Raw genomic sequence first — 27,177 nt, 5'->3', positions numbered from 1 at the left:
AAACCCTCCTCATTTAATTACCACAGAATTTTGAAGTTGAGCAAAACATCTGGTCTAATCCTGAAGGATGCTCTGTCATATGATGCGATCAGATTTCAAAGACGGACGATGACGACACGGCTCATTCGGCGTGCTGTTGCTGTGCTGCAGAGCTCCGCGGGGGCAGAGACGGTTTGCAAAGAGAAAGCAAACTTGACAGGAGGAGAAGGAATGAAGTCTGGCAGGGGGGAAGGAGGGTGGTGGGGTGGCATTGGGGAAAATTCCTCCTTCATTCACAGCGTGCTTAAAAGAAAAGAAGAAAGAAGCTCAGCTATGCATTTGGGAAGCTCCCTGACCACATCACTGTCAACTATTGTAATTCACCGACTAATACTGCAGCATGTGTGGCAGCAGACTGAGACTAACCGATAAGACCCTGGCTGATGTAATGCCCTAGAAGCCGGCCAGGGGATTGGCTGGTTGATTACCTAAAGTTTGCTGTGATCTGCACCACAGGCTCTGATTACAGTGGCGCCTCAACCAGGAACAACCTGTGTCTGTTTATATATTTGCGCCCTTCCATCCCCTCATACACACAGAAAGCAAAGCATCAGCCATCCGAGGAGTTCACTCAGCATTCTCAAACTTTTTAAGAATGGGTGGAGAGTTTGTGCCACTTAGAGGTATCACTCAACTCTTCAGTCTTCCTGTGATTTGTGGTCTTAGAGAAGGCTTATCCATTTGGAGTACTTCTGTGCTGCCAGGTCTCAATGCACTCAGAGCCAGAGCTGCGCTGCGTGCTCTGCATTGATTTGAGGCTTTTGAATGAAGGGATTGGATGAGACTTGATGGTGTACACGGGGGTACGAGGGCATCTGGCAGAGCCAAAAGTAGATTTAGAAAACGTCTCGCCAACAAAGAAAGAACAAGCCACACATTGCAGGTGCAGTCCAAGTGTCTTTGAGATATGAAAGATTATAAAATATAGAGCTTGGCAAAAGTTTAACATCCTTTTTTTTTTAACACTTTGTCAAGTTACAACTGCAGATAATTAAAGGTGATTTTTTTTAATTGCCAGAACCTTTAGACGTGTGTGTGCGTGTGCGCGGGTGTGTGGGTGTGTGTGTGTGTGTGTGGCTGGATGTCTCGGTGAACACACCATCACCACAGTGAAACAATACTATCACATATGATGGAGTGGAATTCAAAACTCTTTTGTTTACAGTCAAGGTCATCCGCAACCTCTCCCCTCATTACTCGTTTGATCTCAAATTCAATTCAAAAGTACTTTACTGATCCCAAAGGGAAATTGCATGGTGTTGTAGCTCAAGTCATTCAAGATTCCTCATAGAGTTGTTGTAGATAGTAATGGTAATGGCTGTGGTCTTCTGACTGAAGAAGCCTTTGACTGAAGACACTGTTTTTCCATGATAGTCTTATGAAGAGGATGCTCAGGGTTGTCCGTAATTTGCTTGATTTTATGTAAAATCTTTCTTTGTTTTGTCATATCTAGAGGTTCCACAGTCGTCCCCAGAATAGAGACATTCTTCTTCATCAGGTTGTTGGGCCTTTTTAAAGCCTTAGTTTTGATGTGGTATGTGGCTGGCAAAGAGTAATCCAATCTGTAGCCTAAAAACTCCTTTGTTACCACCAGAACATCAAAAACAAAAATAAAAGTAAAAAATCAAATCAAATGTCAGAACATCAACACTCTTCCCGTTTAGATTCAGACTTAAAACCCATCTGTTCTAAACTGCCTATTCATTGTGATTCCCTTCTAGATACATACAATTTTACCTTATTTGTAAAGTGACCTTATAATTTATTAACAAAGCATATTGATGCTTCATAAATTACCAAAGTCCAGACCTAAATAAAATGGATAATGTGAGGCTTGAGTTGAAAATGTCTTTTCACAGAGGCTCTCCATCTGACTGAGCTTGAGGTATTTTGCAAACCAAAAACATCAGTCTAAATATACACAAAGCTGGTTGCGTCATACCTGAAAGGACCTGCAACTGACCTGATTCAGATTTTTACTAATCATTTAAAAGCCGTGAATCATTTTCCTTCTACTTCACATTCTGCACACATTTGAATCCCCAAAACCAACAAAAGTGACAAAATGTGAAAAAGATCCAACGGCAGGTTTTAGCAGGTCAAATTTAAGACTCTTTAACAAACCTAGATACAAGATTAAATAGATCAGCTACGACAAAATGTAAGACCCGTGATTAACCCAACTCACTCTAAAAAGAATTTAAGGCCTTACTTCCACATAAATCAATTTAAGGCTAAGGATGCGCAAACACTGTGGATTTGAATACTTTTGTAAGGTACGACTACATTGTTCAGACCAGCTGTTTGAATTTACACTATCATTTGTAACACAGGGGGGGGGACATCAAAAGCATCTGGTTTCTGAGCAGGTTTCTTCCCTGAAGCACCAATTTTCCAGCTAAGTGGAGTGTGCTGAACCAACGGCCTTTTCCTGCCAGACAGCTAACACACAAAAGAACAAACATTCAGTGTTCACACTTCTCCCATCCTCTGTGCCTTAGCAAGATGCACGATGAAAACAGAGAAACTGAATAAGTGACATTCTTTAATCAGCAGACAATGGCTGATTCCAGGCTGCTGGTCTGAGAGTCCACTTCCTCCCCTCCAAGCATCTACGTTGAGGCAGCGGCTTCTGCTTCACCTCTGTTGGGCGAAAAGCTGAATATTTCCTTCACAAGTTTGGAGCAGTTGATGTTTTTCAGAGCAGATCGACCAACATCAAACCTGGCGTTGACCTCATACTGAAAAGAACAGGAACACACGTCACTGACCAACACCGCGAATAAACTGGTGGGAGTATTTATAGTTCATTTGCTCATCCTATATGTGCTCCATAAGGCTTCATGAGCTTTTTTCAAGCAAAAGAGCTTTGTAATTGTTCATTTTTTTATCATCTGAAACTTAAAATAAAGCAACAACAAAACAAAAAAAATGACACCTTCTTGTTTAGATGTGACTGTTAGGACATAAAGTGCCTCGAAAAATGTTCCCACATCTTGACAATTTTTATATTTTGTCACATTATGGCCAAGAACATTAATGCTCTTTTTATTTATGGATTTTTAAATGTTTTTATTAATGTGGGCTCTGAAGCACCATTTTGACAACAAACTCTCAGCTGGATTTCGGATGGGAGTTTGACTAGACCATTTGAAAGCATCACTTTTTCTATATCCAAACCTTAGTTCTGGCTGCATGTTTGGGCCTGACCTGTTACCAATGTCTTTCCTCTTGAATACTTCCATAAATTCTAGATTTTTGGGGCTTGAGAGCCCTCTGAAAATGGCTTTGTTTTTGTAATTGGCCATTATTTGTACAGGTTAAATCCCATTGGGAAAATAAATCCTTATTTTCATGGGACCTGAAACTGCCTAATTTAAACACTAAACATACCTTAATATAGAGCCAGCTTTGGTGCCATATCCACCAAGGAAAAATGTTTCACTAATGATAATTATAGTAAATTAATAGGTAGTCCTGTACATCAGCAGATATAAACCAATACATTGTAGGCTTAATACATCCTCAAGCCAATAACTCAAGTTAAGTCGACTATAACTTGAGAATTTTCAAGTACGTCAAACCCTAATAGATTTCAACTCGGATGATTTTGGCCTGAGTCTTATATAAAGTGCAATGTTTGCAAAACCACCATTCATTTTGAAAAAAAAAGAGAGAAAGAAATATCTTGGGCGCCCCCAAACATTGGAGCCCTGGGTTACTACCCATTCTACTGTCTGACCCAGGTTCAGTCTAAGAGCACCAAGGAAAGTGAATTGACCAATATTTCAACTTCCCAAGATGCATTTTCCTTCAGACATGTTCTGTGAAAAATTGTGACTAGCTAAATTTTCTGTGAATAATCACTGAAAAATCTGCGGATACTAATTGGCGACTGGGTGGGGTCTACTGTACAATTGACCCCACCAAATTCATGTTTTTATTCAGGTTTTTTTTTTTTAGGACACCAGATTAAAAAAGAGCTGGGAGAGAGTGACCAGTCTGGGACAGAACGTAGCTGGAAACCGTGGCAGAGGGAGGATCGACTGCACCACTATTAACACACACACACCCCCACGCACACAGACACACACACACACTCATTCCACTCTCATTCCAAACATGCAAGGTTTCCCTTTGTTGTCATGCCCCGGCGCACATCTCTCCTGCTCACCTGTTTCTGCTTAGATCTGGCTGCAGCGCAGCATTCCAAATCAACGTTAAGCAGGAAGAGCAGCACAAGAAAGGAGGAAGAACAAAGGCGCGGCCGTGCTTTCTTGGTCTGTCAGTCTGCGCGTCACTCATTCTCAACTTCTGCTCTCAATCAATTGTCCTCTTGTTCACTTGACTGTTCCTTTCCACACACTTAATTCTGACTTTGGCTCCCTTCTCCTCTGAGTCATCGCAGGAGGCGGAGGGTGGGAGACGGAGGGAAGGGGCTAGTGCAGATTGATTTCCAATTAGGTCTCTTTAAAAATCTGGGCACACGCCCGGCCTCCTTATGATCGACTCTCGTTTTAAAGTTTCGCTTCGCTCCCGACTTTCTGTGTGAAGAAGGGTCGCCCTTATCGCCTACCTTTAAAATGTCGTCGGCCATCACTGCCGGCGCCGGGTGCTCTAGCCAGTTTAATCCAGCGACAAAGGCGTGGTAGTCGATCCCGCCTCCATCTGTATACCTGCAGCAGATTAGAAAGCATTTACATATCTTCCAGTGGTCTCCAGGTGAAGTTTACACCATGATTAAACGGGTTTTAACTACGCCAAAAAATCTGGCCGAAGGAATAGAGCGGGGGGGCCTACTCTGTTAAGAGGGCATCCTGCAGGCTCTCGGGGATGGGAAGCATGAAGGCTTTACAGATGTTCCTCACCTCTTCGGCTGGCAGACGTCCCGATCTAGAGATGAATTGGCTCATCAGAATAAATTTTGGTTTTAACGTGTGAAAATAATTCAAACTGAAGCATCAGAAACCACCAGGGGAGCCTGGGATAAGACGAGACATTTTTTTCATGTTTAGGATCTCTACATCCAGCTGACCTTAGTTTGATCTTGATCGTCAGCTTATACGTCTGCATATCCAGCTCTGGAAGAAATGAAGAGACCACTGCACTGAACCCCATTAAAAATATCATAGTTATTCAATCAAATATTGATTTCTGAACTCTTCCTGAGTTTTTAAAACATTTTTGTTGTTTCTAGATGAATATGACATTGTTTTCTTTGCATTGTTTGAGGTCTGAAAGAACTCCATCTTTTTTTTTTTTGTTATTTTGACCATTTCTCATTTTATGGAAATAAATATGACATTTTTGCTTGGAATTTCGGAGACATGTTGTCAGCAGTTCATAGAATAAAAGAACAATGTCCACTTTACTCAAATATACAGTATACCTATAAAGAGCAAAATCAAAGAAACTAATCATTTTTGAAGTGGTCTCTTATTTTTTTCCAGAGCTGTATCTCAGGATGTTGTGTATCCATTCAAACAATCAGAACAAGTATAAACAGAAATATTTCAATAATGCAGCATTTCCAAAAAATGTTGTCTTGTGGTTCAACTTATGCCACGTTCAACCCGAACGAATTTTGCAAATCAAAAAGTTGAGCTGGATCCCTAGAACCCAAAACCCAGGCCCCTCTCTCACACACACTCCCCTTTTCCCATCCCAACTTAACCTCACTAGCACTAGAACTGAATCCTTATTTCACATTCATAGGTGAGTCAGTGGCTCAACTTACCACAAAGCTAACATTTCAACTTCATTTGTGCCTAAAATGACAGAAGTGCTAAAGGTGTGCCTAAAATGCTACACTTTTATTTTTGATAAAATCTCATGCTGCAACTAATACACAGGATAACTGATATATAAAACTATTTAAAAAATATCTACTAAAGTCTGAACACAATTCTTATGAAACTTATGATAGACTAAATTCATGTTCACAATTGAAAAACGTTTTTTAAGAAAGTTTAACCACTTTGCCCATGAGATTCTTACATTCAAAACCTTCATTAAATGGTGCTTTCCTCCAAACCATTTGGTCTCATAATCTATGTGGGTTTTTTTTTTTTTTTTTTTTTTTACCATTTCCTAGAAACAAGTGTTGGTTCAACTGATCCCAGTTAGTGCAAATATCTCTAACGGTGTGGCAACAGAAACCTTGTAGAATGTGAAATAAACCAGAGTGACTCGAAGAACAAAGAGACGAATCCGAGATTCAACTGTCCAAGCAAAGAAGGTCATCCAGAGATAAAAGGAAACACGGATAGGTTAGCATGTCGGAGAGCGACAGCAGAACCGCCACGTCTGCCGAGAACTACTGGAATCACTGTCCACACTGAAGGGGATTTCACATTAACATCTACAGCACACCCACTTTTATTTTCTTTTTTTAAATCCCTTCTGGAGAGAAGATTTATGCTAAAACAATTTACAGATATGTCTACTGGTGGTGAAAACAAAGCTATGAAGCTAAGGGAACTGAAACTGATGTCAGGAGTTAAGCCCGAGTCAAAGTCTGACAGGAGATGAAGAGATCTATAAAAACTTCCAAATCATTTAGACTCACAGCTGTAACTTGAAAAAATATGGCTGAGAACAGCCAATAAATACAGAACTGAAAGAAACCCACAGTCATTAAAGTGGATCTGTTGTAGTATGACTGTAAATCACCATGATCACGGATTCATACACGGAGGACTCTGGAGAAAAACAAAGAGTATTTAAATGTTTTCAGGAAATCAGAGATAAATATGGCCTGCGCAAACATGATTTCTTTAAGGATACATTAGCCAAAGACTATTGTAATAATCAGAAAAATCCTCGTCACTCAGTTTGGTGATACAGTTAATCGATAAAACGTATGAAGGGAAGCTACAAAGGCTTAAATAATCATGTTACCACACATTACCAAGCAACACACACTGACCTGGACATAGAATAATAAAGTGGAAACTTACTGACACTGCTAAAACATTTAACCAATAGGAAAGTTCAATGTGTCAGAATAAATTTTACGTTACAAACAAAATTAATTGTTTTTAATTGTTTGACAAGAGGAATGTCATTTGGTGAAATGACATTGCTTTTGTCATTTCACCAAATGACAAGAGCAATGAGTGGACTAGTCCAAGGTAAGGCGTCTAACTCAAAGAACACAGTAAGGAAGCTCATAAAGAAATAGAAAATTAAATAGATTTGGACAAATCAGAGATGCGCTCATCTGTGTCATGTATTGTTATATTATAGGAAAATTAATAACAATACAACAGGCAGGCGATAAGACACAGAAAATATTGTAAACAAAAGGCAAAAAAACCATTTCTTTCAAGCCCAAATCGAACCTGAAGTCAGTGTGTATGCCGCTTAAGTGACTCGAGTACGAGTCCAAATGAGGCTCCTCATCTCTGGTGTTGAATGCGCTTCTTTACGGTCTGCGCTCCAAACAGCTGGGTTAAATCCGAGCCCAGTTTTAACGTGGAGCAGGTTTGGTGTTCAGCATCAGCTGTTGGGTCAGATCAGAGTGGAGCGCATCCAGGACGTGGAAAAACTCCTGCTTTCTGTCTCCACACACATCCCAGGCTCTCCTCCGCTGTGAGACAGAATACCTTTCCAATAAGGACTGACACAGAGTCACGAAGCCTGCTTTCTCATGATGACATTGTGTAAAGTATTCAGACTGTGTGTGTGTGTGTGTGTGTGTATATTATACAGGCTACTTGTTGTTTTCCACAGTGATGCATGACACTCCATTCTTGTCATACTATTTTCATGTCAGGAACGCTGATGAACAACGCGACACTGTGAGAGAGGAGCTGGTTCTACAGAACAACGCTTTAAGTGAGTTACTGCTGCGTGGGTTAAAGGTCACACCATACTACAGAGTATTAGGGCCATACTAAAGACGAATAGAAATAAAGTTACCAGAATAAAGTCATAATATTGCGAGAATAAAGTCGTAATCTTACAAGAACAAAATCACAATATCAAAGTAATAGTCAAAATATTGCAGGACTTAAGTCGTAATATTGCGAGAATAAATTTGTACAAGAATAAAATTGAAATACGAGAATGAAGTCATAATGTTTTGACGATAAAGTCATAATACTGCAAGTACAAAAGATTATTCTTGCAGTATGACAATTTATGAGCAAGCCCTTTGAACTGCCTTGTTTCTGAAAATGTGCTATATAAATAAAATTACCTTACCGTTCTCATAAATAAAGTCACAGCACGACTTCATTCTAGTACATAATTTTTTTAGTTTTCTTATCGTGGCCTAATACTCCGTCATACTCTACATCCTCATGGCTTTGAGCAGAAAAGAAAAGGCCAGACTAAATGACACATACATGTCACCCTGGTCTGTGGAGTCCATCTGCTTCCATTGACCCTCCCTTACATTTAGGGAACTAATCGTCGCCCTGACATGTGAGGCCACCAGCTGCGCCTCTGAAGTTTTGTTGCGATGCAAGATCTGCCTGCGTGTTGCTACGGCATTTTTGGTGTGACACAGTGCGCGTGCTGCCTACTTTTGCCTGTCGCTGTGCACAAATCTGGCTGAAAGGAGATTGTAGTCCTCAAACTGTTTCCTCCTCAGGTAGTGCTGCGCCACAGAAAGCATCACCGCCACGTCCTCTTTAGGCACCGGGTGGTCCGAGTAGCGCCGGGCCAGGGCCAGAGCCTCATGCTCCGTCAGGCCGCAGTTCAGGCCCATCACTAAGTCTCTGCGATGGCACAAACACACACGTGAACAGAACGTGACAGTCACAAATCTATAGAAGAAATCTTTTTTGAAGGACAACTTTGTTTACAGAGACTTCAGGATCTATTTTATTTGTTGTTTTGGTTGCTTTGTTGATTTATTTTTTGACATTTGAAACATCTTCCAGTTCCTGTATTGGATGTTGGTTAGAAATTAAAGCAATTTGATCTTTGAGGTATATACTGTTACAATAGTATTACTTGAAAATTGTCTCAAAGCAATGATATTATCATTTATTGAAATTAGGGCTGGTAGCCGCCCTTGAGGGGGGGGTACTGTCGTGTTCTGTGTTTTCTGTGTGTTAATTTCGAGTTTTCGGTGTCTCTGTGTCTCCGTGTTGTGCTGTTCTCCCCTTGATTAGTTCCCAGGTGTTTCTTGTTCCCTGATTACCCCCAGTGTATTTAGTGTCACCTGTGTGTCTGTTCTTTGTCGGGTCCTCGTCGCTTGCCGTCTAATGTGACCGCTGCCTGTTGCTGGACTGCGTTTCTTTTTGATTAAAATCATCATTCTTCTTACCTGGGTCTGCTGCGTCTGCCTCACCACCCCTCACCGCACCGATTCATGACAGTGATAAATTTGCACTTACCCATGATAGAGGCAAAAAAGCTATCAAGCAAGCTTTTTTGCTTGACAGCTTGCTTGATAGCTATCAAACAAGCTGTCAAGCTTAGCTTAGCTAGCTTTTTGGGTGGGTAGCTAAAAAACTAGCAAGGGCAGCCAACTAACTACAAGCAATGGTAGCTAAAAAGCGAGCTAGCTTTTTGTGGGTAGCTAAAAAGCTAGCAAGGGCAGATACAGGCCCGGTGGCATGAGCGGGCATTGGGGGGCATTGCCCGCCCACAGAGTCAGAGTTTATTTTATCCAATATTAGAAACACATTAAAAGATGCAATACTCCGAGAAAGGGTGTAACATTTCTAGAGTTGCTATTTTCCACTCACACACAGATGAACTAGAACAATCAACTATAACTGTTGAAATATAATACAACTATCCCACATTCATTTTAAAAACTGTACCTGAAGGACTCAAAGTGGACGAAGCCACTGTTGATGGGGGTATTGTTGGACAGGAACGTCCTGACCTCATTCTGTTTGTCCTCGGAAATGGAACGCAGTTTGCTGAAGATGGTGCCTATGTTGGTTATGGGGAACTTAGGAAAAAAAACAGAAACCAAAGTTATTATAGTTAACTACAACTGATGAAATAACTAAAACTGAAATTGAGAAAACTTTTTTGTAAATTTAAATAAATAAAAATGATCATTAATGGGGGGAAAACTACAACTAACTGGCACTACATCATGCGTTTATACAACTAACTAAAGCATTTAAATTAGAAATATATCTGTATGTTTTAGCTATATGTTTATAAATAAATATATAAATATATGGCCAGTTTGAAAGGCTATTTATTGGCCTTTCAAACTGATGTAAAATAGATTTTTTTGGTTGAGTCAGTTGTTGGTCAATTGAATACATTTTTTCAAAATGGTAACTTCTGGTGAGCACTCATTACCCAATTGATGTAAATATAATAACAAAACTATGCATTTTGAATTACTCATCTAAAAATTTACCAAAATATAAAAAAAGACTACAACTTTAATAAAAACTAAACTGAACAATATTTAACTAAGAATAATAAAAACCAGCAACCACGCTCTAAACACTGGATGACTAACTGAAGAACACAAAAAACCCAACAAAATAAGACTGAACTATAGTGAAAATCCTGACATGCTCTTCAAGCAAGCATACCTCGTCTGAATGCAGCTCCATGTAGCCGAGTGTGTAATCGTCGGCGTCCACAAGCCGGAAGCGCACTCCGTTCATGCAGATGGTCCCTCCGACATACAGATCCTGTGCCATGAAGTATTCAGACGGCTCGCTCTTGAACAGCTCCTGGCCCGGTTTCTTAACCCGCTGGCGCTCCAGGAACTTTCCTCCAATTATACCTGGAGAAAGACGAACGACGTTTATTGATGTTTTCCCAGTGGACCACTGCTTTTTATATGATTATTGGCCTGATGTTTCTTTTTATATCGCATTAGCAGCCTGTTTTTTGTTTTTCCATTTTTATCTTTTATCTCAAATCATCAGATCGTGATCTGCAGCTCTCGCTGGAGCGGTTCGCAGCCGAGTGTGACGCGGCCGGGATGAGGATCAGTGCCTCCAAATCCGAGGCCATGGTCTTGAGCCGGAAAAGGGTAGAGTGCCTTCTCCGGGTCAGGGGGGGTGTCCTGCCCCAAGTGGAGGAGTTTAAGTATCTCGGGATCTTGTTCACGAATGGGGGAAGAAGGGAGCGGGAGATCGACAGGCGGATTGGCGCAGCGTCTGCTGTCAAGCGGGCGCTGTACCGGTCCGTCGTGGTGAAGAGAGAGCTGAGCCAAAAAGCGAAGCTCTCGATTTACCGGTCGATCTACGTTCCCACCCTCATCTATGGTCATGAGCTTTGGGTCATGACCGAAAGAACGAGATCGCGGATACAAGCGGCCGAAATGGGTTTTCTCCGTAGGGTGGCTGGGCTCTCCCTTAGAGATAGGGTGAGAAGCTCAGTCATCCGGGAGGGACTCAGAGTAGAGCCGCTGCTCCTTCACATCGAGAGGAGCCAGTTGAGGTGGCTCGGGCATCTGGTCAGGATGCCTCCTAGACGCCTCCCTGGTGAGGTGTTCCGGGCACGTCCCACCGGGAGGAGGCCCCGGGGAAGACCCAGGACACGCTGGAGGGACTATGTCTCTCGGCTGGCCTGGGAACGCCTCGGGATTCCCCCGGAGGAGCTAGAAGAAGTGGCTGGGGAGAGGGAAGTCTGGGCCTCCCTTCTGAAGCTGCTACCCCCGCGACCCGACCTCGGATAAGCGGAAGAAGATGGATGGATGGATGGATCTCAAAATCAAAGTAAAATTCCCCTCGTAATATTCAGCTTTACACGCTTTTAAATTCTTGGCTCTTGTTCCAAACCCACAGCGCAGCATTCCTTTTGCACCGTAAAAAATACTGATGGAGAAAACAATAAGGGATATTGCTGGAAACCAACACACACTGCAAAAACACTAGATCTTACCAGGTATTTTTAGTCTACTTTTTAGTGCAAATATCTTAGTACACTTGAAATAAGTCAACTTATAAGTAACTTTTCAGCAAGATACAGGAGCTTGTTTTTAGTCAATAAATCCTTAATGTTGATGAAAAAGAACTAGATCCATTGTCAGATTATTTCATTTGTAACATGAGAAAAATGTCTGGTGACAGATGAAATAATCCACCAGTGGATCTAGTACTTTTATATCAACATTAAGGAATAATGTACTTCAATCAAGCTCTTATATCATGCTGAAACGTTAGCTGTGTCTTACTTCAAGTTTACTAGGACATTTGCAAAATGAACCAGGCCATAATTACTTGGTAAGATTTGCGTTTTTGCAATGCGTTGTCAGTTTCTACTGTATTCTGGAGCTGGAGGTGGAATCTGAGACCTTGACATTTACTAGGAGAGGTAAAGATTTGCACCTGCAGGCCGGGGAGCACTTCTGGAGGGAGCTGAGCGCCCTTACCTGAGTTCTGCTGCTCCTGTTCAAACACACTTATGGAGTCATCAGACAGGTAGTAGCGAATGAGGAACACCCGCTCTCTGTGCACTGGATCCGTGGTGATCATCCTGGCCTTGAAACTCAGCACATTACTGTTCAGGCCACTGCTACAGTGACAGAAAAAAACGCAGGGTTTTAATCATTCCTGCTCAAACCTTTGCACATCTTATCCCTTTACAACCACAACCTTAACTCTATTTTATTGGGATATTATTGGATAGACCAACACCTCCCAACTAGAACGAAAATTACACTGCAAAAACACATTTTATGAAGTAATTTTGGTGTAGTTTGCAAATGTACAAGAGCTTGAGCATATTGCAAAAGAAGTGTGGGAGAAAATCCCACCCGAGAAGTGCAAGAAGCTTATAGATGAATATAAGAAACGTCATTGCTGCCAAAGGCTGTGCAACCAAATATTAAGGAGGGGTGACAATATTGGTGCACATGCTGGTTTTCTGTTTTGTCCTTTGGAATTAAAATATTTATGTTGAAATGGCAATTGTCTTGGTTAAATTACGTAGGACCTCAAATTGAAAGGTCCTGCAGATATAAGTTTTGAACATTTCCATTTATTTCTGAAGATATTCACTCAGCTGTGCAAAACATGAAGGGGAGCCAATAATGTTGAGCAGGACTGTAGTAAAACTAAAAAGCCCAAAAATACAAAACAGTTTTGGGGGGTTTTAAACATTATTAATTGAAATTTATCATAACAATAAATCAAAATCCTTATCACCATTTTTTTTCTTTTAAAATCACAATAAATAATAAACGATATAATAAATGCCCATCCCTACTTGTTATAAGTGAAATAATCTGCCAGTTGAACTAGTACTTTTTTTTATTAATATTATAGGAATTATTGACTTAAAACAAACTTCTATATCTTGTTGAAAAGTTACTTTTAGGCTAGTTTTGTCTTACTTCTACTATACGAAGATATTTGCACCAGAAACTAGACTAAAAGTACTTGGTAAAATTTGCAGTTTTGCAATACAATACATAAACCCCTAATAAAATACAAAGATTTCCTTCTTTAATGTGACAAAGAAGCAAATTACAAAGCAAATTTAAAGTACAAGGGGATGTGCACCTTTTTGCAAAGCAAATACTTCACCGTTTCATTTCACAACTACTTTCTGAATCATCCAAACCTGTCTTTCTCCATGAATTTTTTGAAGTCCTTGTGGACGGGTTTGGGCAGCAGGCCTTGGCAGTTGCCCAACGAGTCCTCCTCGGAGCCAAAGCCATTGTAGGGGGGCACTGGCTTCGGCGGTTTGGGGGCTGGAGGAGCTTTGTGTTGGACTGGGGTGAAATCCTCTGAGAGGAAGGAGCAGAGAAAGACACACACAGAGGGAGAGAGGGAGAAAAGACAAAACAGTTTGAAAGAAGAAAGAAGCCTTGGAAAGGAGCTGAAACAACCCAGGGGGACGCAGGTAATCCGTCCCTGATCTGACCTATGACTGCGTGGAGTCAGACAGGACCCTCCATCACAGGGGCCTGTCTGTAGGGGCTGCGCTCGCTTTTTACTACTGTGACTAATCCAGAACCTGCTCCGAGTGGCAGCTACATCCAGGAAAAGCTTGGTTTTCCACTGCAGGGACCCCCGTATGGCCTGGTGCGGCTTTAACTCCCAGACGTAGGGGCCCCGGGTTTCTCCGAGGTGCCGAACTCTTTCGACATGTCGAAAGTGTTTCGACCGGTGAGCAACAGGCAGGACGAAAAATATATGTGCTCCCCCCTTTCCCCCCTGCCTCTTCTGCGAACAGAGCCTGTGACACTGCTTTCAGGAAAGAATCAAGGGGTATGGAATAGTAGGCTTGCACTTACTGCCCTCAAGTGGTCAGAGTTAGGTAATGCAGCAGAAAGCAGGAGATCAAGTAAAATATCTACAAACGATCCAATAAGGCAGTAGTTTTCTCAACAAAGTAGTGATTCTTTACCTCTGCCGTATTTGAAGCGGTAGTACGCTTTGGTGAATTCATCACAGTCGGTGAGGAGAACTCGTCTTCCCCAGACGTTTATTTCTTTGCCTATAGCCAGGTCGGAGTCTTTGTAGAACTCATCAGTGGCAGCTCTAATCTGCAAGAGAGCGAGAGAAAACTGGATGGCAGCAGTTTACATTTCTCAAAAGACGGCTGTGACATTACTGTAACCTTAACTTCACAGGTCTGTTCTTACTGCCCAAACAAACCACTTGTTAATCCCCAGCGGTGGACAAAGTGTTGATACTCATGGTCGAATCTTACTCAACTACAAGTAAAAGTTGCTCAGTCAAAAATATACTCACGGTAAAGTACTGAAGAAATTACTTTTCAAAAATACTTAAGTATTCAAAAGTACGAATTGAAATTTCTAATAACTGTACTTTTACAGAGCAGTGTAACTTGCTGAAGCCACCTGATAATGTATTAATATGTAGAACTCTCAAACCGTGCTCACTCAAAAAAAAAAACACAGGAAAGGCCTTTTTTCTCGCAACAAAGAGCAATATCGGTAACTATAATTAACGCCACACTTAACATAAAAGCTTACAAACACCAAACATGGAGCTAAAATATACCCATGGGTTCTGGTTTCTCCAAATGTCTCCATTGCCGAGAATGAAAGCGGGAGTTCAGCTCGCGACGAGGATGACCACATTCTAAACACGAGGTTTGAGCGGCGACAGTGATTGGTTCCCCTTCATGCGAGGAGCGTAGCGCGTGGCCAATTGCATTTCAGCGAAGAAAAACAGCAACACAAGAGTACAAAGCTACGCTAAGACAAAAGGTAGGACGATCTTCCTAGAAATGTAGTGGAGTCGAAATTAGGCCTACTTCAATAAGCTTTAAGTCAATTCATTGCATGATAAATTAAAATGAGCTCAATAATTTTCTCTTTTCTCTCTTTGTACCAAAAACAAAAGTCTTCAGTCGGGTGCATTGGTCTCAACAAGTCCCTTTTCTTGAAGGACATTTTCTTTTTTCATAATTCATTTTATTTGTTGTTTCTGTTGTTGTTTATTTATTTTGGATATTTAAAATGTGTACCAGTTTCAGTGTTAAATGTAAGTTTATTGATCGTTGACTATGTGTTTTTGTAATATCATGGCATTGTCATTATATTAAATGGTCTCAAAACAATATTATTGTTTATCGCAATAACCTCTGGGACAATTTACTGTCTAGCAAAATGTATTATTCTGACAGCCTAGTCGAAAGTCGTAAGTTCCCTGAAAAATAAATACTCAAAGTAAAAATACTCAAAAAACTGTACTTCAGTAAATGTATCCTGTTACAGTCCACCACTGCTAACCCCTTCCCAATGTTACGCATTGATCGTCCCTGCTACTGAGACTGAACGTACGTCACAGCTGTCCAGTACGATGTGCTTTCCTTCATTCATGGAGCCAAACACGTTGAGGACGGTCCGGGTTGTGACCGCTCCAGGGGGCTTCATCTGCACTGGAGCGTTCTGCAGGGAAACCCCGACACACACACACACACCAGAGACAAAAATAAATAAAAAGGGTTAACACAACAGATGTAAGAAGCGTTCTCCATAGATACGGAGAGAGGCAGGGAGAAGAACAGATCTGGAGGTAAGAGAGAGTGGAATTTCCTTTGATGGAGAATCCTGCTGATCCCTTTAAGGTTGACATTTATGAAAAGGCATGGAAGCAAACAAAATGAGTGTCAACACACACACACACACCCATAAGTACAGTCACAATCAGGATTGAGGAATGGCTGCATTTCAAAATGAATTATACTTCAGTGAGAGAGCGCAGGAGAAGCCAGGATGCTTGAGGGAGACAGGGAGTCCTGTCAATGTGGATGAGTTTTTATTGAAGACTGGAACGTTGAGGGGCTCTTTAATTGCCCTTTAGCTTTTACATTTTTTTACTTTTCCCTCTTAAAACGGCCTTCTCTACATTTTGATGTACTGAAAAGGTGTTTCACTCAGAAGGAACTTGAACAGTGGTAACCCATGTTCTGGGTACGTGTGTGTTTGTGGTCAGAGGTGGGTAGCCAAAAATTCTATTCTAATAAAAGTAGAACTACTTCGACATATTTTTACTCAAGTAGAAGTAAAAAGTAACTGTCCAAGAAATTACTCAAGTAAGAGTAAAAATGTGTCTGATTAAAAGGACATTAAAAAACAAGCCGTGCCACGATCCTCCAACTACTTGTCTCGTCCTTCTTCTTCTTCGTGGTCTACACCAGTGGCAACGTTCAATTTTTGATCCTGTGACTCGTGTAATGAAAAAAGTGTACGACTGATTTCGTTTGCCCTCACCTTAGGTAGTTTGCAGCGGCGTAAGAATTTGGAGACGTGCACTCTTCCGGAGTTTGGCGGGATCACCTCAATAATCTCAACGGTGTCATCAGCCAGGTAGTAGTGAAGCACGAGTTCCCGCTGATCTCCAAACAAGTTGTCCGTGTCGTCCCAGAGGCAGTAGAAGCGCAGAGTTTTACCGTCATTCTCCAGGAACTGCTTGAGCGGGTGCAGTCTTTCGTACGGACGAAGAGGATTCATGCTCGCCTCGTGCTAAAAGGGGGATGAGTGCACATAAATAAAATATCAGGGAGTACAGTGAAAATGCTATTGAAAGACCAGTGCTAATTTCTTTCTCGCTATGTGGAGAGGCACAAACGAGCTGAGTCACCGTTTAGGCTGCCCAGGCCAGCCAAGAACCCCAAAATAGTTTCTTATTTTAACAAATTAAACAAAAAATATCAACAAAAAAGGTGTTTTCTAGCTGAGCAAGAAGTTAGGACACCTCCTTTATTGCCCCCCTTTGGTTTAAATACTTTTAGTAAGATACTTCTTGTAGCATCCACTGATCTCTGACACTGGTCACTTTCAGCAGTTAGACGTTTGGCAAAGTTTTCTGCATGTCACAATAACAAATTTTTCTGGACGATAAATTGTCAAAGTAATTAAAAGTGATAATTGTGTTATTTTGAAACCATTTTCAAACTAACAATATGCCATTATGTTGACAATGGCATATCAAATTCGCTCTGTCAAGGCAATCCATCAATCCGTTTTCTAACACACTTATCCCACTGGAGTCTCTCTCAAGGCTAATAACCTTTAATTTGGTAAAACGACATTATCGAAAAATGAAAAATCATATCGTTTTTTTTGAATGTCAGTACACACTGATATACATTGGAACTGGAAGATATTTTAAATATCCAGAATAAAACACAACAACCATAAAATGAAAATAAAAACCACACACAACTAAAACAAGGACTGCATCAATAAGAAAATTTGGGTCAATATCCTATATAAATATTGCTGTTACGGCCAATAACCGATACTGGATATATTACTTATATGTGTCTACGTTTACACTTGGAAAGAAAGAGTGCGACACACTTGTGTATAATTTTAGTTATTTTGGGTGAGAGGTGTCTTTATACCTAACGAAGTATTCTTCTTCTTCAGTTTTTGTTGTTAATTCTCATTTGTTACTAGATTTTCTCAGTACTGATAGAACTGATTGTACAAAAATTTGCATGTCAAAATAGGGGAGGGAAGTGTCCTAATTTGATCATATGACTGAACGAGCTCTGGTGTCTTACCTGCTGGCGGAGGTTGGTGTAAGGGTCCTCCGGCACCGTGGCTGGCTCGTTCAGCCACAGACCCAGTTTAGAGAGGAAGTTCTTTGTGAACAAGTCACAGTTGGTCACTGTGAACGTGCGAGAGTAAAACACTATGTCTTTGTTGATGTTGAAATGGAAAACGTTGTAGAACTGGTCGTCGTTGGGCGGAGGCAGAGGGATGCGGTGCCGATGGATGAGCGTTCCTGCCACAGGGACGACCAACGTTATTCACCGTTTTACTGTCATACCTGTGGTTCTCTTCTACAGCTGGACCATGGAAAGTGAGGAAAGTACATGGTTCCTAAGGTAGTTTCAGACATGTCAGTGGTCACCTTGAGGGAGGCCGCTGTTCTTGAATCTCAGCTCTATCACCTGGATGGTGTCATCCTCCAAGTAGAAGAAGATCTTACACTTTCTGATTCTGTGTGTCTCGACCTTTGCATCAAATTCAGTTTCCTTGAAGTAAGCTTCAAAACAAAGAGTCTGGATGGAGAAACTGGCGTTAATTACACCGTAGTTCTGCTGCTTAGTTACAGATGACGCAGTAAATTCATTTGAAATAAAGTGCCTCGCAAAAGTATTCACAACCCAGAGCATTATTCAGAGAAGCAGACAAGTGACTGATGGGAACCGTCTGGAAGTCATTCGCATGACGCCAAAGATTAGAAAATAAATAAAATAATTACATGTTAAAATATTTCCTTTTATCTGCTCCATTACAAACTAATCATGAATGTTTAATGTTCAAAGTTGTAAATGAATCTGTAACTCACTTTTCCATTCCTATTGTGCGTAAAACTTTGGCAATTCTCCGCAAATGTCGCAGAACAATTTGGCAATTGTGATGTTTCCATTAAATAACAAACACAATTAAAATCACCACTTCCTGTTGTTTCCTTCCTTTTTCCCACAGTAGTAACATCCGGTTATTGATCATGTGACTCATGTGATGTGAAAAATGTGTTTCTGTTGCAGTTTTATGAAATTCACAAATTTTGATGGAGACGAAAAATAATCCCATCCAAAACCATTTCATCAAATTTTATTTATTTATTTTTTTCGAAATTGCCGTGTTTCCATAAAGGGAATTTATTTTCATAATTCCAACCTGTGGAACTTTGTGGTAAATGAAAACACAGCTATAGGTGTGGAACGCAGAAGGGTCTCGCATGTCTGATTCATGAAAAGAAAGGCAAAACATTTCTAGAGCAAATATCTTAGCACACTTCAAATAAGACAAAATGAACTTCAAAGAAAACTTTTCGGCAAGGCATATGAGCTTGTTTTAAGTAGATCATTTATTAATATTGATGAAAAAGTTCTAGTTGGCAGATTATTTCAGTTACATTAAGACATTTTTGCCATTTTATAAGTGAAATAATCTGCCAGAAGAACTAACGCCTTTTTTATATCAATATTATGCACTGACGGTCTTAAAGTAAGCTTCGATATCTTGCTGAAAATGTACTTGTAATTTAATATAAATCCTTATTTCAAGAATACAAAGATATTTGCACTAGAAATTAGACCAAAAATACTTGATAAGATTTTGTCCTTTTGCAGTGTATGGGCGTCAAACTTTAAAGAATTTCAAATAACATTTATCATCAAAATTCCTGTCTCTGTTTTGGTCGGTCACGCATAATCCTAATGAAGTTCATAGAAATTTGTGATTGTGTTGCAACAAAATGGGAACATTTACAAGGGGTATGAAAACATTTGCAAGGCTCTGTGTGTAGATACCCATGGTAGTAATCTAAAGAGATCAAATCATTGACTTGATTTGGTAAAAGGTGTTATAAAAAAAAATACTATTAGCCATATGTTTTTGCATTCATAACAGAGGAACTGAGTCCAGTCAGTTTTACCTGTTTGTCAAAAGCAACCCAGGAAGGCAGGTCACTGCCCTCTCCTTTGGGATAGACAGAATATTTTGGTGGATTCTTCTGGCCGATTAAAGGCTCTCCTCCGATACCCGGCTTCTCCAGGTCCACCGTCATCCTTCCACTGTAAACCATGAAATGCTGGGATTTGTGAAATCTCTCCTTCCCTAGCTGTGGCACAGAGGAGACAGACCGGGATCTATCATGGCGGATTCAAGATGAAGGCTATCAAAAAATGTTAATTTCTTTTCGCTTTTTTACTGTCAGTGCACACTGATGTAAGAACGTCCTGCCGAGTTACCACATGTATAGTTCTTCATTTCAAATGGCTTCTTAAAGGGTCAGCATTATGTATTTTCCAGGCACATAGTGTAATTTTATAGCACAATCAAGTAACTATATCTTAGCTTCACTTGTTGATGTATATATGGAAAAAATATGACATCACATATTTCTTTACATATGACTTGTTTTCGAAAAGTTCAAGTGAAATTCTAAAATACTTGACTCATCCTAAAGGGAAGTTAAATTTTTGTCACAACTCACATCATTTAAGCATCTTCAAAGAGTGGTGGTGGATGGTGACAATACTGGAGACAATAGAAATGGTTCGCTGCAGCAGAGTGACGCAACTGGGCCCATAATATGAAAGGATTTTCCCTCGGGGATAAATAAAGGTATTTGACCTGAACAGTTGCCACAGTTACTCCTTAACAACTGTCCTAAAGGTTAACAGTAAGAGCAGAAATCATTCCTGCTCTTACTTTACACCGCATCCATAACCAGAGGGAACAGCCATCCACACGCGCAACGAATCAACCGGAACTATTGTGAACTCAAATCTACAAAAGGAACAAATAAGATCCAACGTAGCAACGCCGCTTCAACATACTGAGACCGTAACGCGACGCAGCTTTAGAAAAAAAACCTACCATAAGCTATGCTGTTAGCTAAGTGCTTCTCTGGACTCTTACCTGGGCATTGGGTGAGTTTCCGGGCATAAGTGGTAGAGCCATTATGAAAAAAAACGACTTCAAAACGTTTCACTTTATCTTCACTTTACAAATGGTGTAGGTTGCCAAGGAAGCGCTTTTTGTTTGGAGCGTCTCCTAGCAACGTGAGGGAGAAAATATGGCGAAACAACACCTACCTTTAAAATGAACGCACTTAGCGAAAAAAAACCCCATCAGACATTATCATAGTGAATTATTTGGATGTTGGTTGTTTTTGACTTTTTACGCTAATTGTTATGTACTCGCCTAAAGCGGTCAGTTTTAATGTTTCTGCTTTTCAGAATAGTGGCTTTGTGTGTCTTATGTAGAGCTTTTGCAATGCAAACTCAGCCCAAAAAGGTTAAAGAAAATATTACTTCTGGTTTACACTGATGCTCTCTGGCAATAAACCCTTTATAGATGCACAGCGGTAACGAAATATTGTGGTTAGAGCGGCAGAGTATGTGAGTTGCAACCACGGAAAACGAGCTGAATAAACTTTAAAGAAATAACACATAATGTTCACTAAGGACCAAAAACATCAGTACTGCATGTGAGAACCATCCACAACCACAACAGCTGGGGTTGCATGATAATAACAAAGTTCTTGATATTGTTGGTCGACATTGAGATAACTTGGACCATTACCAAATTAACATGGCACACTCTTGCACAGTAATGCAAAAGTGTGTTGTGATATACTGCCCTCCTCCCCAGTACACACAACTACATCCAACACCAGATCAGCCATCATCACCTACAACAGCTCTTTCACAAAACTTGGATTATACCAGTTACAAAATTCAATTTAGATAAAGAAAATACTTTTGAATTGAGTTGAATGTCTACCTACAGTTCATTAGAGTTGGGCATGTACTGCTTATCATTTATCATGACAAATAAATGATAAGAAATTTATTGTTGACCATAAAGTCCAATTAATGTTTTAAAAAAATCCCCAAAACAGTCCATATTGTCAGGATTGTTTATTTTACTTTACCCCCTCACTGTTCAATGAGAGCATCAATATCAATACATTTCTTAGCATAAGAACTGTGGTTTGTTGTTGTCAAAATTAATTATTTTGACAATTATTAAACTTTGAATCCATTTCGCCCACCTCTACAGTTCACAAAACATAACCTATGTTGTGACTGACTGTTTTGGGTCCTACTCATAGTTGGCCAATGAAAAGGACATATACTTTACTTTGTCCTCCATTTTAGGTCAGTTTAAAAAAACAAACAGACAAATGCAAACATTTGACAATCATTTTTATTTTCTTAAAGAGTCAGCAATCCACAGTCTCCCAGCAACATCATTATAGACATCATTTCTACGCTCAACAATACATACATATATATATATAAAAAGGAGATGCTAGTGTGGCTGATGTAACCCAATTCTGAAGAAGGCAATGCGATTCCCACATCCATCAGCACTTAATAGTAACATTCTGGATTTTATTATAAAGATTGTTATGTTTGGATTTGAAAATTACAACACTGGCATTGATTGAAAACTCAATGTGATTTTTTTTAATTATTTTTTTAAGGTAATTAGCCACCCAATGTCTGGCATAAATAGTGCATGTGTTTTCCTTCTGGAACAAATTCAGTTTGGTTCAAATAAATAGAAAATAACATTTAGAAAGCCTCCATGTTCTTCAGCTTTAAGCCTAACCATGCTACATACCGTAAAAGGTCATATTCGGCCCGATATGGAGCCTGACTTTCCCACTGACAGTATATTGATGTGGTTGTACAGTTTCAGAAACAAAATGCTGTGCAGTTTAAAAAAAGAAACTTATATCTGGAAGCGTAACTGAAACTGGCTGCTTGCTGCCGAAAAAAATTCAGAATCCCTGCAAGAATGATCAACCATGATTTTGTTAACGACAGGGGGACGCAGACTCTTCTGCTTTGGCACACCCTAAGACGCCAGACCGAGCAGGAACCCTCCCACGAAACCGCCGGTGACCCCGATGTTCTTCTTCACGAACTCTGTGGACTGAAAAAACATGGAAATGATGTCTCAGTTCAAAATCAGCTTCAAGACTTAGTGGAGACAAAAATGAAAAGAAAATGCAGACGTCACATCAAACAAAGGGAACTCAGCCGAACTGTTACGTAGCGCTGCTATCTCTTTAAATGGATGGTTTGGATCTTTTAATGAGCGTGGTTCTGTTAAAGCAGTCGTCCCCAAATCCCATGCTGCGGTGTGGACCTGTGCCGGTCCGGGGACCAATTGGTACCGGGCGGCACAAGAAATAATTAAATATTTCCGTTTTAAGTATTATCTGAGACTGCAGGATCTTTTGTTTTGAAAATCCTTTTGCCGGATTCTCTCGGTTACGTCTTGCGCGCCAACACTGAGCCCACAAGCAGCAAAATGAGTAAGAAACAGATCAGATGTCTTTGGAAAGTTTCTTTGCAAAGGGGAAAAGGCCCAGAGAAGAGACAGGAGAATGGATTTATCCCGGCAGGTGATTCCCACATTCCAAGCCCACTCTGCATGATATGCGGCTCGCTAATGAAGGAACGAAGCCTTCAAACTGCTTCGCTACTTACAGACCAAGTATCCTGTGCATAAGCAACACTTCAGGTGTCATTGTTTCCCATCTTTCCTAGATGAGACCGTCTCCTTGCAGAGAAACAAGCTCAGAGCTCCCATTGATTTGTCGTTATCGTGAGTTAAAACTTTCATTAAAGTAAAATGTTCGTTTTTGTGGCACATCTGTATTTTATTTTGAAGGGATATGTAAACATTACCATAACGACCAGAGTCAGAGCATTAGGGCATTGGTCAAGAGGAGAGGAGTAGAGCTTGCGAATCTTAAGTCTGGTTCACACGACACGCTATAAGAATTGTCGGCCGATTTCCCAAACCTCTGTGACCACAGAGCTGATAAAAGTAAAACAGGTTCGATCGGTCCGTGTGTCCAGCCACAAGCAGAAGCAACACACCATGTACACACGAACCGATTTCACTCATGAGCATCCCGGTTCCAGAAGAAAATCCCGCAAAAGCAATAGTGATAGTTTGTGGACTCATTTTAAGCAAAAAAAGACATAACAAAAGGAAAAGAAAAAAAAAACATTGGATAAATGACTGAAGAAGTGGCCGGGGAGAGGGAAGTCTGGGCCTCCCTTCTGAAGCTGCTACCCCCGCGACCCAACCTCGGATAAGCGGAAGAAGATGGATGGATGGATGGATGGATAAATGACTGCAGAGCAGCTGCACTATGCACTAAACCGGGCTCTCAGTTGCACCACGTCAACTGTTTGGGATTCCCCTCCGTCACCGCACTTTCTGATTGGCTACCTGTCAACAGGCTGCCTTCTCGCGCCCAGTCTGGGAAAACTCCACAGGCTGAGATAAAAGGGCCAAGACAATCCAACATCTTGAATATACCCGATTTTAGATCGGAGCGGTCCCAACGTTCTACGATCCCGCTGGACGCTCGGTTACGGTTGTTATGTGTCACTAAAGTTAATCTGAATAATCCATCCGACTCCTTTTAATCTTTGAATTAGTCGAATATACAGCAGCTCTGTGAGACAGAAGCTCAGAAACTTGGAAACTGCAGCTCTGAGGAGGAGCTTCGTCCTGGAAGGGAGCGCTAGGTTCAACCAGGCATTTTGCACAGCTGAATGGTTGCCATGGAGATAAAAGTATTTCTCAAACATGCATCAAAGAAACGAGGCAACACTCAAGTAGGTATGTTTTTGAAGAGGAAGTAACATTATGACATGATGTAAAGCTTTAAATAATACTGCCCCCTTAATATGGAGTAGTCATGCCTTTAATCATTAAAAAACACTTTTCTTTTTTCAAATTTATGACTTCTGAACCTCAGAATGTCCAAATTTCTCTTTTAAATATTTGATGTAAAAATGTGACAATTGTTTGCCAGAAATTAAATCCAAAGAGAAAGCTTATATCTGAAATAATGGAGGATGTACTCTAGTTTGCTGTTAGCAGGGAAGTCCCAGCAGATTGACTATGAAGAACCAGACAATTCTCATTTCCAGTCTCCCTTGAACCTCACCTTTTCCATGAACGTGTTTAGCTCTGGGACTGCTTGATCTGTTCCCTTCTTCAGCTGCTTCTTAGCTTTGTTCACATCCTTCTCCACCCTCTTCCAGTCCACCTGGATGTAGCCGCTGTTATTGGCTATCTGAAAGCAGAGTCGGGCCAATGAAACGGAAGGGAGACCTTGAGCTGTTCCAGGACAAACAGAGGTGCAACGATACCTGCAGCAACAGAAGACCTCCACCTACGGCTGTGGCAGCAACCTTCCCCACCTTCTGGAAGAGATAACCTGCGCACCTAAAGCCAAACATACACAACAGCAAGGGGGTTCAAATGAAATGAGAGTTTCTGCCTCACGAAGAAATGTGAAACAGCTTCGTATTTGTTCATTTGGAAACTAAAGCTTCTTCTCCATTGTCAGGTCTCAGTCTAGCCAGTTAACGTCTGGTTCGGTTCTAGCAAAGTTTGGTGTATCTCCAATGTGTGGGTGTGAATATGGGCAGGAAGTACATATTATGTAAAATATATATATATATATATATATATATATATATATACTTATATATATTTTTTTAAAATAAAAGTTACATGCTGCAGCTTTAAGGGATTAATTGTCTCTTAAAATGTTGTAAAGCCTATATTTAAAAAAAGCATGTTATCCACTGCTTGTCTGGAAGAAAAAAAAATTCCATTAATTCCATCAACGCTATTAGAATTTTGTTTAGATTTATTTAACAAATTCAGTGGGCTGTTTTTTCCACGGATTGTACCGGACGTAGGCGTGCGCTTAACCTTGGAAAGCTGGGCAGTACGGATAACACGCGGCCCCTGAAGGCAGCACGGTACGTTAGGAAGGTAAATATTTACCATCCACTCACTCCTCCTATTGCAATCTGTGTGGCCACGGAGTACTTCTCCGCCACGGGCCCGGAGTTCTTCCCGAATAGGCGGTTCCACCATCGCTGCCGCTTGGCGTACTCCGTCAGATCCACGACCTTGTCGTAAATTTCCTCTTCTACATCTTTATGTGGAAAACACACACAGTTAGCATCAGGTAGCAAAGAGCAGCTACCAAGACCTCAACTTAATGCAGCTCCCTGGGCGCTGCTATTCCCTTTAGCTCGAATGTTACAGTTAGAACGATGTGAGGTATACAGAGACAGCTGACGGCGGGAAGGCTGCTTTCTGAACTCTGAAGTTCTCCGGCCTGAGAAGGGTAGCGTTAGCTTCAGACAGGTGGAGCTAGCAGCTGAGAAGAAAAGTTACCGCTACAGAAAACATGGCTTCCAGCTGCAGGACAACAGTGAACAGACTTGGAAAATGTTTGAGTGACGCTCGGAGAATGTTCTCGAGTTTAGCGACAGACACGAAGAGCGTTTGTTTTAGTAGACGCGCTTACCCTTGTTGCGGTTCGCCATTTTGGAGTGTGCTGGGCTGTCCCCCAGATTCCTGCGCGTCCGCCGTCATTTGCATAAATTGGACGGAGAAAAGGAAGAAATCTGTCTGAGTCTCCGCAGAGACATGTCCTCTGTCACACGGAGCGGAATGGGAATACAGAACGGCTTCAGTCCCACTGGGAAAAACGTATTCTGACTTTTATCTCAGAATTCTTTCTGCTTTTTTTTTTTTTTAAGTCAAAAGTCCTTTTTCGTCGGCCTTATGGTCCTCTTACTTACAAGTTACAACACAGTAAATAGCAGATGGGGAAAAAGAACATTTTACAGAATGTATTAAGTGATTTTTCCATGTATGGTTGTTACCAATGAGTACGGTACTTTATTTATTTGTGAAAACACAAAGGCATGTGTATTCACAACATCATTAAATAAATAAGATAATTCAGATAGAGCCTTTTTTCTTTCTTTTTAATTTTTTTTACTGCCACTTCTTTTTTTTTAGATGTATATGTTTTTTCTTTGAATAAATTCAGCCATCCATGAACCTTTAGCTCTTAGAAAAATCAACTTTGTATTCAAACCAGCACATTATTTCCTCTTGCAATTGTGAACAGTGGCGGATTTGGGAAACCCTTTTCATAAAGACATCTACTGCCTGGTCCTGCTCTTTTGAAAACATACTGTATATATTTTAGAAAGTTTTAATATGCACCTTTATATATTTATGTTAAAATTGTCGTCATTGACAGAAAGAATCATCTCAATATATTCATAAGAACATATGTGGTGTTTAGAAAAAATATTGTGGCTATCTGAAATCCATAATGTTTAATTTTTAGTTCAATTTTTTTATTTCAAATATACATAATGGAAATC

At 40.6% G+C, this 27,177-nt stretch overlaps 2 protein-coding genes and 1 long non-coding RNA gene across 4 annotated transcripts; 1 reads left to right on the top strand and 2 right to left on the bottom strand.

Moving 5' to 3' along the window:
- Nucleotides 1-1,251: 1,251 nt before the first annotated feature.
- On the bottom strand, nt 1,252-22,043 carry efhc2 (EF-hand domain (C-terminal) containing 2). 2 transcript variants are annotated; one of them, XM_032566907.1, is made up of 15 exons: nt 20,424-22,043; nt 19,863-20,048; nt 18,327-18,477; nt 17,974-18,197; nt 16,676-16,927; nt 15,743-15,850; nt 14,338-14,476; nt 13,549-13,714; nt 12,356-12,498; nt 10,563-10,759; nt 9,822-9,955; nt 8,571-8,765; nt 4,840-4,932; nt 4,616-4,715; nt 1,252-2,780 (listed from the first exon to the last, which is right to left on the bottom strand). In XM_032566907.1, exons 2-15 carry the CDS (start codon nt 20,010-20,012, stop codon nt 2,652-2,654), a joined length of 2,181 nt encoding a protein of 726 aa, XP_032422798.1. In that variant the 5' UTR covers nt 20,013-20,048; nt 20,424-22,043; the 3' UTR covers nt 1,252-2,651. The 2 variants fall into 2 exon arrangements, with proteins under 2 accessions (XP_032422798.1, XP_032422797.1); XM_032566906.1 differs by having other exon boundaries at nt 20,852-22,043.
- An 83-nt stretch (nt 22,044-22,126) lies between these two features.
- On the bottom strand, nt 22,127-26,372 carry fundc1 (FUN14 domain containing 1). The gene is made up of 5 exons (XM_032566908.1): nt 26,304-26,372; nt 25,772-25,925; nt 25,126-25,201; nt 24,921-25,049; nt 22,127-22,879 (listed from the first exon to the last, which is right to left on the bottom strand). Exons 1-5 carry the CDS (start codon nt 26,320-26,322, stop codon nt 22,802-22,804), a joined length of 456 nt encoding a protein of 151 aa, XP_032422799.1. The 5' UTR covers nt 26,323-26,372; the 3' UTR covers nt 22,127-22,801.
- LOC116722706 (uncharacterized) lies at nt 26,309-26,746 on the top strand. Its single transcript, XR_004339823.1, has 2 exons — nt 26,309-26,405; nt 26,446-26,746. It is a non-coding gene; the product is annotated as an uncharacterized LOC116722706 (long non-coding RNA).
- Nucleotides 26,747-27,177: the final 431 nt, after the last annotated feature.

The sequence above is a fragment of the Xiphophorus hellerii genome, chromosome 7 (assembly GCF_003331165.1).
Source record: "Xiphophorus hellerii strain 12219 chromosome 7, Xiphophorus_hellerii-4.1, whole genome shotgun sequence".
NCBI classification, from domain to species: domain Eukaryota; kingdom Metazoa; phylum Chordata; class Actinopteri; order Cyprinodontiformes; family Poeciliidae; genus Xiphophorus; species Xiphophorus hellerii.
The sequence above is the reverse complement of the archived record's forward strand: the minus strand, read 5'-3'. Positions and strand labels throughout refer to the sequence as shown.